At 37.5% G+C, this 12,111-nt stretch overlaps 1 protein-coding gene across 1 annotated transcript in view; it reads left to right on the top strand.

Moving 5' to 3' along the window:
* The window catches only part of GAK (cyclin G associated kinase), a 67,112-nt gene that overhangs the window by 24,042 nt on the left and 30,959 nt on the right, over positions 1 to 12,111 (top strand). The window contains exons 12-14 of the mRNA XM_066568886.1: positions 7,913 to 7,962; positions 8,049 to 8,197; positions 11,915 to 12,037. Of these exons, the coding sequence (XP_066424983.1) occupies positions 7,913 to 7,962; positions 8,049 to 8,197; positions 11,915 to 12,037 (322 nt within the window). The remainder of the gene's footprint in view (positions 1 to 7,912; positions 7,963 to 8,048; positions 8,198 to 11,914; positions 12,038 to 12,111) is intronic.

Here is a 12,111-nt window from a genome sequence, read left to right as displayed (position 1 = left end):
TTCAAATAATTCTATTACCTCCTTATGATCAATATTAACCAGTCTGTACAATTTATACATTTTTGGCTCATAATAAAATTCTATGCAGTGTTAAAGAGTTTTCTTAGTTCTAAGAAACGAAGAGTTCTAAGTAAGAGCAGGTAAGTCACTACTGAATACTTTGAATTAGAGCCTCCAAAAGAATACTGAACTCTAAGTCTCACTGTAGGCTTTGTATTCCTTTAGATATTGAGTTACAGCTTGTGAAATATGTTGTTCATATGTAGGTTTTTTTCAGAATTCAAGTGTTACTTGTGCATAGCACTGCTCTAAAGTATTTATAATGGTCAGGTAAGTTAGATTTGTAGATATTGCACCTCTGTATCCACTTCAAGTGTGTTTTTAGCTGTTGGCTCTTACGCTTAGTCTGTTAAAACTTCTAAATATGGCTTAGAAAGTCCAGGTCCTCTATTTTTTAAAAGTTACAAAAGCTGCACTGCTTTGGGTTGTCCTTAAGCATTCTATAGAAGTAACTGAGACAGTGGCATTAAACTTTTCTCCCTGGAAAAAACACATGGACGGACACTGGGCAGGGAGGTGTACAAGGAGAATAAACTGTTGCATGATGAAAAGCAATTTTGACAAAGTTACAAGCCCTACTTTCCCATGGCTGTCTCTTAGATCTTACTATGTTTTTATTGTACACTACATCCATCTGAAGTACTCCTACACTTCACTTTCTTATTCTCTTGACTCCACATGACTTTCTGGGTGCACCTTCATCACTTAGTTATGTTTGAAGCAGTTTTCTCTTCCTGCTCTTGCAAGTGGTTTCTTCCTTAAAGGCTTTAAGTTTAGTCACTTTTTTGAATTTCATCTTGTGCAGTTTTCCCTTTTCTAGCAATGGGTTAGGACTGTCTAAAATTGTCTTTTTAATATGGAGTGGCTTATGCTGTGCCTACACCTTATTTTTATTTCTCTTACCTTACAGATGGGTGTAGCTTTTTGCTTTGTATGATTTCCTTTGCTTCCATAGTAAGTGTAGTGGGCAAGGAATAAAACAGTAACTGTACATCCAACCACATCTGCAGAGCTCATCTAGCAACTTCTGAAGTACTGGACAGTGAGTACTTGCTGTCTGAAAAGATTCTGTTCAGTTCTCATGCTCTTCTCTACAACTGTTTGTTTAGATTATGGTGACTGCCTAAAATAAGTCTTGCATCTGTCTTATTATTGAGAATTAGTATGCCTCTTCTCAGTTGCTTGTTAGTGTTCTGTGGCTGAACACAACAGCTTACTGCATGGCTTGTGGAACTTACTAAATATTAGTCAAAGGAAAACTCACTACTTTTACCTCATTTTTTGGAATTACAGTAAGTCACATATGGACATTTACTAGAACTGAGTATCTTGAAAATGTAATTGTTTGATCTCATACTAGTTCGTAGCTTTTAGTGGGAGGGTATATACCCTTTTGTCATATCCAAATAAGATCAGTTAGCCAGAGACCTTTTCAAGCTGCTGAGGATTACACATTTGTGTGGACTATGGTGGATTGACAGAGGGCTGTCAGACAGTGGATGCTATGTCCCAAGATTGATCATGAGGAGGTCAGTCCCTCTCAGATGTTTTGGACTCAGTTGGTTGCAAAAGGGTTTTGTTTAGGTGACTCTTGACCATCACCTTTGACACAATATGTGAAACTGTCAAATTTTTGTTTAAGTTCTGTACTATCATAAGCAAATCTTGGTGTTGTGGAGCACCCTCTGTCTCCATACAACTTGGTTCTTTTCCTGTGTTATCTGAGTGGATTTAGTCATTGGGCTGAGGAGTGAGACAAAAAGAGGAAATGCTCCAAGCATGTAGTTCTGCTAGTGAGAATCAGTTGCTTTAATACTTATTTTTCCAGTGACTGAAAGACAAATTCTCTCCACTTGTAATTTACCAATATTATTTAACAGCCCTGAGTTGTGTAGTTTTCCTTCTTTGTATTGCCTTTTATTTTGAATCCTTGCTGTATTTAACAGTGAAATGGCAAAACATGAATTAACATGACCAATACTTACTGTTCTGTAGAGCCTAAGGTAGACTTAAGTCCTTTAGTATTTTAACATTGCTAGCATTTAACATTCACTGTTCTGCTGAGAGTTCCACCACTGGGCTTGTGCATTTTTAAACTGTGTTTTAATCAAGCTGAATTGTTAATTCTTTGTTTGCATCTGCTATAGGGCATGTCTGTTTCTGTCACATTCATTCTCTGCCTTCACAAACTTGTGTTGCGGATATAGCTGATACAATCGGCGATGTGAGAATACCTCTTCTGCTGTTTCATCTTTGACTGCCTTTCCAAAACTCTTCAACCAACATAAGAAGCAGACATTCTGGAAAAATTAAAATATCTCTTCTTTGTCATGCATTTTCCTCACCCCACTTAAGCACTTTTGGATTCTATCATTTCATTAGGTAGGCTCTCTCCTTCCTACTTATCATTGCTTTTTTGAATTACAGGGTTACTTCCTTTGTCTGCAGACAGACTTCTATCTTGCCGAATCCAAACTACAGTGTAAGATTTAAGTATTTTGTTGGTGTGATAAAAAAACTTATCTTTTTATTTTCTGTAGCTGCCTTTAGCTTGATTCTGATTTTGGTCTCTTATTAGTCCTAATAAATGATAAAATCTGAGAACTGAAACACACATTACAGGGTGCTTGGAACAGGAGAGTAAATGAGGACTATCTTCATTGTCCCCTAGTCCACCTCAGTTGCAAGTGTCATAACCTCTGTTGCAGGTTCAGGTCAGGCAGATGCAGCAGCTTATAGATATGTGCGAGAGGACAAAGAGCAATGGAGGTTCAGTCCTCTTGTTACAAACTGCCTTAAAAGCAAGTACCAGGTGGAGATGGAGAAGATATGCATTGCTTTGTGAAGTGGCACCATCTGCACAGACAGGAGCCTCGATCCAGGAGATGTGCCCATACGTGCCTGAAAGCTCAGCCTGCAGCTGTGCAGCCCACAGCATTTCCCTGTTAAGCTCAGAGAACTTTTTTTTCCTCGCTTGTGGAGCTTCTGTGCTCTTTTTTGGGTACCAGTTTTTATGCTTATTGAGGCCTGCATCCATACAGGTTACAAAAAACATAGCTAAATGTTTTAAGGATCAAATCTTCACTGGTATTGAAAACAGCAGGCAAAACTTGTGATCAGTGTTCATTTGCTTTGTCAGAACAATTTCTTTTGCTGAAAAGATTATAATGTAGGAATCTAGGAACAATTAGCTGCCTTTTATGCTTGCTTTCTTGGCTTTTAAGGTAATTTTGTTTCTTGTTTAATATTTTATTTAATGGATATTTGCATTGCACTAGATAGTTGCATGATTAATTCAGTTTCATGAAGCAAAACCAAGTGGGAACAGACTGATGTGAATTTTATTGCTGTTTTCTTCCTGGATTTTAAAAAATAAAGTAAAAAAAAGATGGATAGATATTTTTTTCCAATCTTGTAAGTGTAGAGATGTCTGGAGGGAGATTGCTTAGTGGTAGGGCAGTATTTAATTTAATGGTTTATATGCTCACATTGTAGCTGTGCTGGTTAGTCTGTCATTCTTGGTTCTTTATCATCTTCAGTTGTTAGTAAAGAGATGGTACTGTTGTAGAATTTTGTTCTAGTTTATTTTGTGAGTTTAGTTGCTAATTTTAATTCCATTGTTTTTAATTTGTTGGAATGGTCTTTTGTTTATTACTTATGGTCTTTAGGTGCATCTAGTCTCTGGCAAGAATGATAATGCCAACCATTTACACAGTGAGAAGTTTTTAACATGTGGTTAGAACTTCCTATTTTTGCTTTGATATTTATTCTGTAAAATCAGAATTCATGTCTTACTTGCTTCATTTCATAGAATCAAACGGTAGTTTTGAGTAAAAGCAGCATCTGATTCTCAGCCCTGAGCAGTGGGCAGGCACACCTTCAACTAGACCAGACTAATATTTGTGGGAACTCAGCACATCGCTCCCGATGTCCAGAGTTGCCAGGAGAACCCTTGGGGGTCTCGGAAATCCTGGAATGTTGCCAAGAGTGTTTGGTGGCTTGATTTTGATCCATCCACAGAAGTGACAGCAGTTTGAGGACTTGAGAATCACTTTAGAGTGAAGGGTGTAAAAGGGACACATTTATAGGGTGAAATATAAACTTTAAGGTTTTTGGTACAGGGGGGTTATGGAGACAAGATGGAGGGATCAGGGCGAGTCTCGTCCTTCTTCTTTCTTCTTCTTGTCTTCCATCTTCTGTGGTGATGTTGGCACTTGGGGATTGGTTTATGGTGAAGATGCACTTGCTAACATGGGTGAAAAGTATTGGAAAATAAAAGTAAATATCATGTACGTAGATTTTAGTATAAAAAGACATGACCGCCCCGTGAGTGGTCATGAGTGCCCTTGGCTGCCTTGCAGATCAGACCTCTATTGGGCAGACAGAAAATTTTGTAGATAAGAAATAATAAACAATCTGAAGACCGAAAAGCTGAAGAGTCCAGACTCGTCCTTTGAAACACGTGCCACCCAAGAACCACTCTACCCGTGTTGGGGCAGAGACAGACAGCCGGACCTGACAAATATCCATCTGCTCTCTTTCAGTTTAATGCCATTCCTTCATATCCTGTCATTACATGCCCTCGCAAAAAGTCCCTCTCCAGCTTCCTTGGAGGCCTCCATCAGATATTGTAAGGAAATAACCCCCTGCCTCCATACAGAGACTAGACTAGTCTAGTCCTGTCCCACAGTGAAGTAGACCCAGTTTTGAAGAAGTCTGTATCATCAGATAAGTGCTAAATGTTGGTGTCATATCATACTTTTTTTTTTGAGTTTAATTAGACCCTTAAAAACATAGTGTTTTCCCATGTTGGACCACAGGCTGAAAACACTTCATGTATGACTATGTTTGCATGCTTTTCGTTATAACCTACCAGCAAAACTGCTATCTAAATGAAATTTCTGCTGTTAAGGATATGAAAGGAAAGACCTTATTTGTGATTTTTAGCCAGATAATTTTATCGTGAAATGCATCGGAATGTTTAAACAATGTGAAGAATACATGCTTTGTTCACCTTCTTACTGTTTAAAGAAATCTCATTTACCATTCTGACATACAACACTCTGCTGAAAACGGAGTACCATGTGTTCAGGTCTTACTACTGAAATAGCTGTGAAATCTTCAGAATAAAGTTCAATGAATTCAAGGATATGGTGATTTTTTTGAGACTTGTGTTAATTTTACAGTTAAGAAGCTTCATTTTAATTAAAACTATGCAAAAATTCTGAAGCTTTTTCATGTAATAGTAACATACTTGGAATACTCCTGCTAAATATAAAGCTTGGGTTGACTATGCTGTGCTCTGTTGTTGACATACTAAATTGCACTCTTACATCTATGTGTGTATGATGAGATCCATGCTTCTAATGTTGCTTTTTAATTTAGACAAATGTAAAAACCAAAGCTCAGTTGAGTGGTGTTGGTAGTAAGAAGTCATTATCTGAAAGTCTTCCCAAGGGAATGGGTGTGAGTACTGTTGGTTTTTTGCTCTTAATAGTTTTGTGCCAATGTTACAAGTTGCTGCTTAACCTCAGTGTTACAGTGTTGAAGGGATAATGGTTCTGTGTTCTACAGCTGTGGTATTAGTTGGCCCTTTACCTTGATACCAAAAAAAAATTGATATTAGAATGATTACATGTTTTCTTACTTGAAACTGTTGGATGTCATCCAGAAATAGCATTTGACTCTTCTCATCTCTGTAAAGGGCTACAGCCATCACAAATTTTAGTAAGTAATTGTTATTAGCTCTGAATGTAAATTTCTGCCTTAATTAGTTTGACTGCAGCAGGATTACCATCTGAGCTTACATGATGAAGTATGTCCTTCCAAAGGTGCAAAAAATTTTGAAATTGTGCCCATTTGTCTACATCCTTATGCAAGGTTTCTCAAGGCTGAGGGTTTTGTTGATTTTTTTTTTAGTGCTATGTCTAGTGAGACTCAAACTCCCTTGTGGTTTTAGTTTGAGACAGTGAGTCGTTATCATTGCTAGGACACTGATTATGCTATTCTGCATAAATACTGTTAAATGGCATTGCATACAGAAGATTTTTCTTCTCCAATCTTAAAATCCTCCTCACTATCCTTGAATATTAAATATACAGTTATATATACAATATGTATTTTTAATCAGTCCCTCTAACCTCCATCATTACTAGCAAGCAGTAAAGAATCAAAACATAGTGTTCTTTCTTGGTATTTCAAAATTTGAGTGTAGTATCCTAGGTTTGCTCTTCTAAGCAGTGTCTTGAAATTTTGTTGTGATACAGAAGTTTTGTTAGTGCCTCTGAATTAATTAAATATGCATCACAGTGTTTTAATGACATTTTGATATTCTGGAGTTAATAGGCTACTGAGATATTTAAGGTAGTGTAAATCAAATTCACCCATTAGTCTAAATCAAATTCTGTTGGTGAGTTTTGTTCTTTTTTTTGCCATTCCAGGAGTGCAGACTTGTGTAGTTATACTCGAGGTTGTTGGCCTACATTGGCTCTCTTCAGTTTTTTTCTCTTGCTTTTTAATTCTGCTACATAGCAGATACCATAGAAACAAAAGTAATAGTGGTCTTAAATTAGTTAATTGTTGATAATAGTGTGGATGATTAGGTAAAGGTGCAGGGAATTGACCTAAGTATTACTGGGAGATTTTTTTTGAAAAGTCTGCACTTTTAAACTGTGCACAGTTGTATGAGAGAGAGATGAGTAGTGACTAATGCCTTGCTCACTTATGGGAGCTCTGGAAGTGAATTTTTGTAAGAATTATTTAAATGAGGAAAGAGATTCTGGTACTCTTTGTGTTGAGTGCAGGTAGCTCAGGGTGCAGCTGCAGTGGGAGCTGCAGGTTGAGCTCTGGCCGGGAGCCTGAGGCAAGAGGTCAGGAATTGCCAACATTTGGAAAGGCAAAGGACACAGGGGCCTGTGACCCAGCCAGGTGACTGGACACTGAGGCACTGTGGGAGCCAAGGACTCGGCAGGAAGAGCCCAGACTTTGGCACCCATAAACTGTGAGGGCATAAAAGCCCACCAGACCCCAGACTTTGGCACCCATAAACTATGAGAGTATAAAAGCTCGCTGTTTCCTTTTTTGGGAGTTCCTCCTGGGAGGCAGCAGCTCCAGCTCTTACTCTGTTGCTGCCAGGAGGATTAAATTACTTTAAGCAGCCATAGATCTGGGACTCTGCTATGGGAAGCCTGGGGTCCGACTGGTAAGGAGACCTGGTCTGCCTATGTGAGTGTGGGGTGTGCAATGAGCAGGGAATCAAGCGGGACACCCATTGGCTCTCCAGCTACAAAGGGACTTCAGTTCTGGCAATGACAGGTCTGGTGGTGGTTCAAGTGTGACAGCCAGAGTCCTTCCTGAATGGCTAGACAGGGAAGTGTTCTTAACACTGCCCATATGGAATTTGGATATTGGGCAACCTGGCCATCTGTGATAGATAGTAACATGCCAGAGTTATGTAATTTAAACTTTGATGTTCAACTAGTAGTCTTTCTTTTAAGCGTTGAGACATTCTTCATTAAAGATATTAATGTATCATCATTAGGCTTTCAAACTGACACCCTTCGGTGCATTTTTATCAGTGAGAGCAGGGGCTAGAGGAGTGAGGTAAAGATTAAAGGTATCTGTACAAAAACCCACAGATGGTTTTGGTGCAACTAATTTAAATGAGTAACTGCTTAAACACACTATCTGTTCTGAAAGCTCAGTTTTGAAACTCTAGAAATGTGAATGTAACGAGCCTCAGATGGAAGAATTGAAACCTTGTTCGTAGTGGTGAGTGCCACCGGAGAGCTCTGACTTTTAGACTTACGGCTTGAATATGTCCCAGTATTAAAACCAATGTGTTTTCTTTCAGTTATGCAAAAGGAGACTTGGATATATCATACATCACTTCCAGAATTGCTGGTATGATATCTATATCTTTGTTAAACATAATTTTTCGTTGCTCTTAATACTTGAAAAAATTCACTTGCTCTTTGTTCTGTCTTCAGTGATGTCCTTTCCAGCTGAAGGTGTGGAATCTGCCATCAAAAATAATATAGAAGATGTGCGGTTGTGTCTGGACTCTAAACATCCTGGCCATTATGCTGTGTACAATCTCTCTCCAAGAACATACAGGCCTTCAAGATTCCATAACAGGGTTTGTATAGTTTTTGTGTATTTCTCTAAAAGGCCTTGAAACCTAATGTTTTTATTATACCTTCAGATTTTTATTGTAAAATAGGTTAAAGTAGGTTAATCAAAAATATGACCAAAGAGTAAGTAAAAATACAAGGTCAAAGAGTTACCTATGTTTTCCTTGTCCTTGTTTTAAAACCAAACTTAACTGGTAGCAGACTAATCTTTAATCTTAAAAAATCTTACTAATCTTAAACAGACTAAAGTCTGTTTTTTCTAGGATAGTAATATCTTTGAAAACATGCCTCATGTACGTTATGTGTTTCACATTTAAGTGGAGAATACTTAAAGTAATGAAAGTCTTACTAAAATGTCAATCTCTCCTATATTCTACCATTTTCCTCTGTCAAGGACATAGTGATTTGCATAACCTGTTCGCTGGAGTTTCTCTTTGCCCCATTACATACTATTTGACTCCCATATGACTCAGCATAGCTGACTGATTATTCCCACCATCTTCAGTATTGTTGTAACTTACCTGAGCCTCCATTATCCTTCCTGGCAATTTCTCTGATACTAATATGAAGGCATTTGCCTCATTCAGCAACAAGGTATTGAGAACATCTTGTTAGGTGCCAAGATACTGGGCTTCAGTGTTTGCTCCTAAGTAAAACTTGACTGTCCTGGCTCAACAGTTGGGACTGTTACTGTGTAGGGAGTTGTCCAGCACCTTAACAGTCTGAAGTGATCATGCCCCTTCCACACAATACTGTCTGCCAAGAAGAGAGTCTAGAACCATTATTAGTTACAGAATAATAAAGCCTTTTGGGCCTTATTATACAGAGCCATCCTTAGCATTATTTCAGTTACCAGAGTTGACTTCAAAAGTTGGGGTGAGGTATATTTAGGGAATTCTTCCTATTGCTATCACTTTCTTTTGTTTCCTTGTAAACAAGATAAAGTATTTTCACACCTGAAAGAAACCATTACTGCCTCTTTGGATGAATGCAATCAGCTCCTTTATGTGTATCTGGTTCAATATGAAGTTCAGGCAGAGGCTATTCAAGATGGAAGGCAAAAAAACTTGATTACACAGGAAATCTACCGCATGATTATTTGTAGCAGGTACCTCGAAGCAAAATGTTCAGCAATTCTTTTTAGCACTAGATTGCTGGAAAGTCAGAGACTGGTGTGGTGAACTGATTTATTCCACATCCTGCAAAGTGATCAGTCTCTGTTTGTGGAATGATAAATTCTGTGACTGGGAATTTGCTTAACATTGGATTTTTTTAGTTATGCAAATCTGAGGTGTCTGTACACCTGGTATTTCTGATGTGTTGGTACTAAGAATGGTAATATGATCTTGATTTTGTTCAGAAGTCATAGTAGGTCATAATTAGTTTAAACTTTACAGGTTCATGATCACTTTATGGTCTAGGAGTATTTAGGAAGGCAGTTATTTTACTTGAAAACAAACTCTAATTGTATTTGGAACTCTTACCTGCCTATTGAAATTGAGATTTTTAGCAATACTGACTAACTTAATTGTTCAGTGCTGGATGACAGCAGCCATGTAGGAACCTAAAGGAGCTTAGGTTTACTTTAATACTGACAAAAGATGATTATGGCAAGCCTTTAAACATGATCAGAGGAGAACAGCTTCTAAAATTTTTAATTATGACACTTTCCTTAGAAGGTATTTATGAAATTACATATTACTAGTTTCTTGCTGTTTTCTATCTGTATGGATCTTCTACAAATTTCTTTAATCTTGGTTAAAATTAATGGTAGTTTTGAAACTAGCTTCTCTGCTAGTTTTGAATCCTTTTTGGAATGGATTGCTCTGGGAGTTTGGGCACTGTCCATAATTCTGCTAATTGTCAGGACATTTAGAGCTGAAAACACAGCTAAAGAAAAAGAAGGTAATATTGTTTTTGTTACATCTTGTAGGAAACCTAGTGTTTGAGTGGAAAGTAAATAGTAGATTAAAATGAAAAAAGTCAGTACTTTTTGCATTTTTGAATACACTTTTTTTAGGCTGTGTTCTGGTCTGAAGCTGCAGCACTTCAATTTGATTCTTTTGTGGTGTTGTGATTTAACTTGAGCCAGCAACCAAGCTGCTTGCTTATTCCTCCCTGGTAGAAATGGGGAGGGAATCACAAAGTGAAAGAAAGAACTCATGGGTTGAAATAAAAGCAGTTTAATAGGTAAAGCAAAATCCACAGGTACAAGCAAAGCAAAACAAGGAATTTATCCACCTTTTCCCATGGGCAGGCAGGTGTACAGGAACACAGGGCTCCATCGTGCATTATAATTCCTTTGGAAGACAAATGCCATCTCTCTGACTGTTTCCCCTTCCATTCTTTTTCCCACAGATTTATGGGTTGAACATGATGTCCTATGTTATGGAATATTCCTTTGTTAGCTGGGGTCACTTGTCCTGGCTGTGTCCCCTCCCTCTTGTGCACCCCAAGCCTGCTTGTTGGTGAGCTGATGTGAGAGGCAGAAAAGACCTTAACTCCATCTAAGCTCTGCTTACCAATAAAAAAAAAATCCCTGTGTTATCAATACTTGGTTCTGTCACAAATACAAATTGATTCCCTCGCAAAACACAGCCTCATTTAGTTACTATGGAGAAAATTAGTCCAGCTGAAACCAGCACACACTACTGTTGTAATACTTGATATGTACTGAAGCCCACATTGAATCCTGTGGTGAACAGGGATATAAAGGACTTTTTGCTTTAGCTTTTCTTTGTTTACTGGTGACTTTGCATAAGCTTGCACTAAAAAAGGAGTGTGCCATTTAAATCTCTTGCAAAGTGATGCTTTCTGAAATGGCCTTATTTTTAAATTAAGATACAAGAGTATGATGAAGAGACTTACACTGTTTATTTCAGTCTTTTTTCCTGTGCTTGGACAAACACAGTTTTTTGTGATAATCAGTACAGGTAATTTATATCAGAATAACCCTTGAACTCTTTATCTAGATAGGAAGACATATTGCTGATAGGAAAACTTGGTCTTCGATATCTGGCAATTGCAGTTGAAACTAAAAACAAATACAAAAAGCTTCATTTGTAACTTGCTTTTCAATTCTTAATATATCTAACTCTTTAGGTGTTTCAAGTGCCCCAAGAATCAAGTTTCATCTCCTATATCCTTACTGGACAGTTGATTTTAAGGATATAGATTCTTAGTAATGAAGCTGATTTTTTGTTAGTGTTTTGAAGCAGTAATTGTAAATGGAATATTAATGAACCATTCAAGCTCTTTGAACAAAGGACAAATATGAAAAGAAGCCTAATCTTTCTGTTGTTGGAGTTTTTTGCTGGTGGGTTTTTTTTGTTGGTTTGGTGGTTTTTTTGTTTTGTTTTGTTTTTTTTTTGTTTTGGTTGGTTGGTTGGTTGGTTTTTTTTTGTTTTTTATTTGCTTAAGTATATGTGCACAAATTAATTTGAAAGCTGTTATATTTTACTCCTTGCTCTAAGAATATTTCAGATAGTAATCTGAGTTCTTTATACTTCTTGTGCAGCAGATTTGTAGACAGAACTGAAGTTTTATTGCACTTCTTTGTAATGTTTACACTGTGTAACACTGCTTTTCTTGAGTGTCTTTCTTAATTTCAACATGACGGTGGCATTCAAGTGTAAAATTGCCTTGTAGACATTTGCATAACCTAGGTTGTGTATATGTGTCAATATTATACTGTTTCTCACATCTCTTGTCTCTCACTGCAGGTTTCTGAATGTGGCTGGCCAGCAAGACGAGCACCAAATCTTCAGAATCTCTATAGCATATGCAAGAACATGCATTTATGGCTGAAACAAGATCAGAAAAATGTTTGCATTGTGCATTGCCTTGTAAGAAATTGGTTTATGTCTGAAGTGCTTTATTCAATAGAGCTTTAAATTGTGAAGAAGGGTGCTGGTATCCA

This window comes from Molothrus aeneus, chromosome Z (assembly GCF_037042795.1).
Source record: "Molothrus aeneus isolate 106 chromosome Z, BPBGC_Maene_1.0, whole genome shotgun sequence".
NCBI lineage: Eukaryota > Metazoa > Chordata > Aves > Passeriformes > Icteridae > Molothrus > Molothrus aeneus.
Note: the sequence above shows the minus strand (reverse complement) of the source record. Positions and strands in the feature narration are given on the sequence as shown.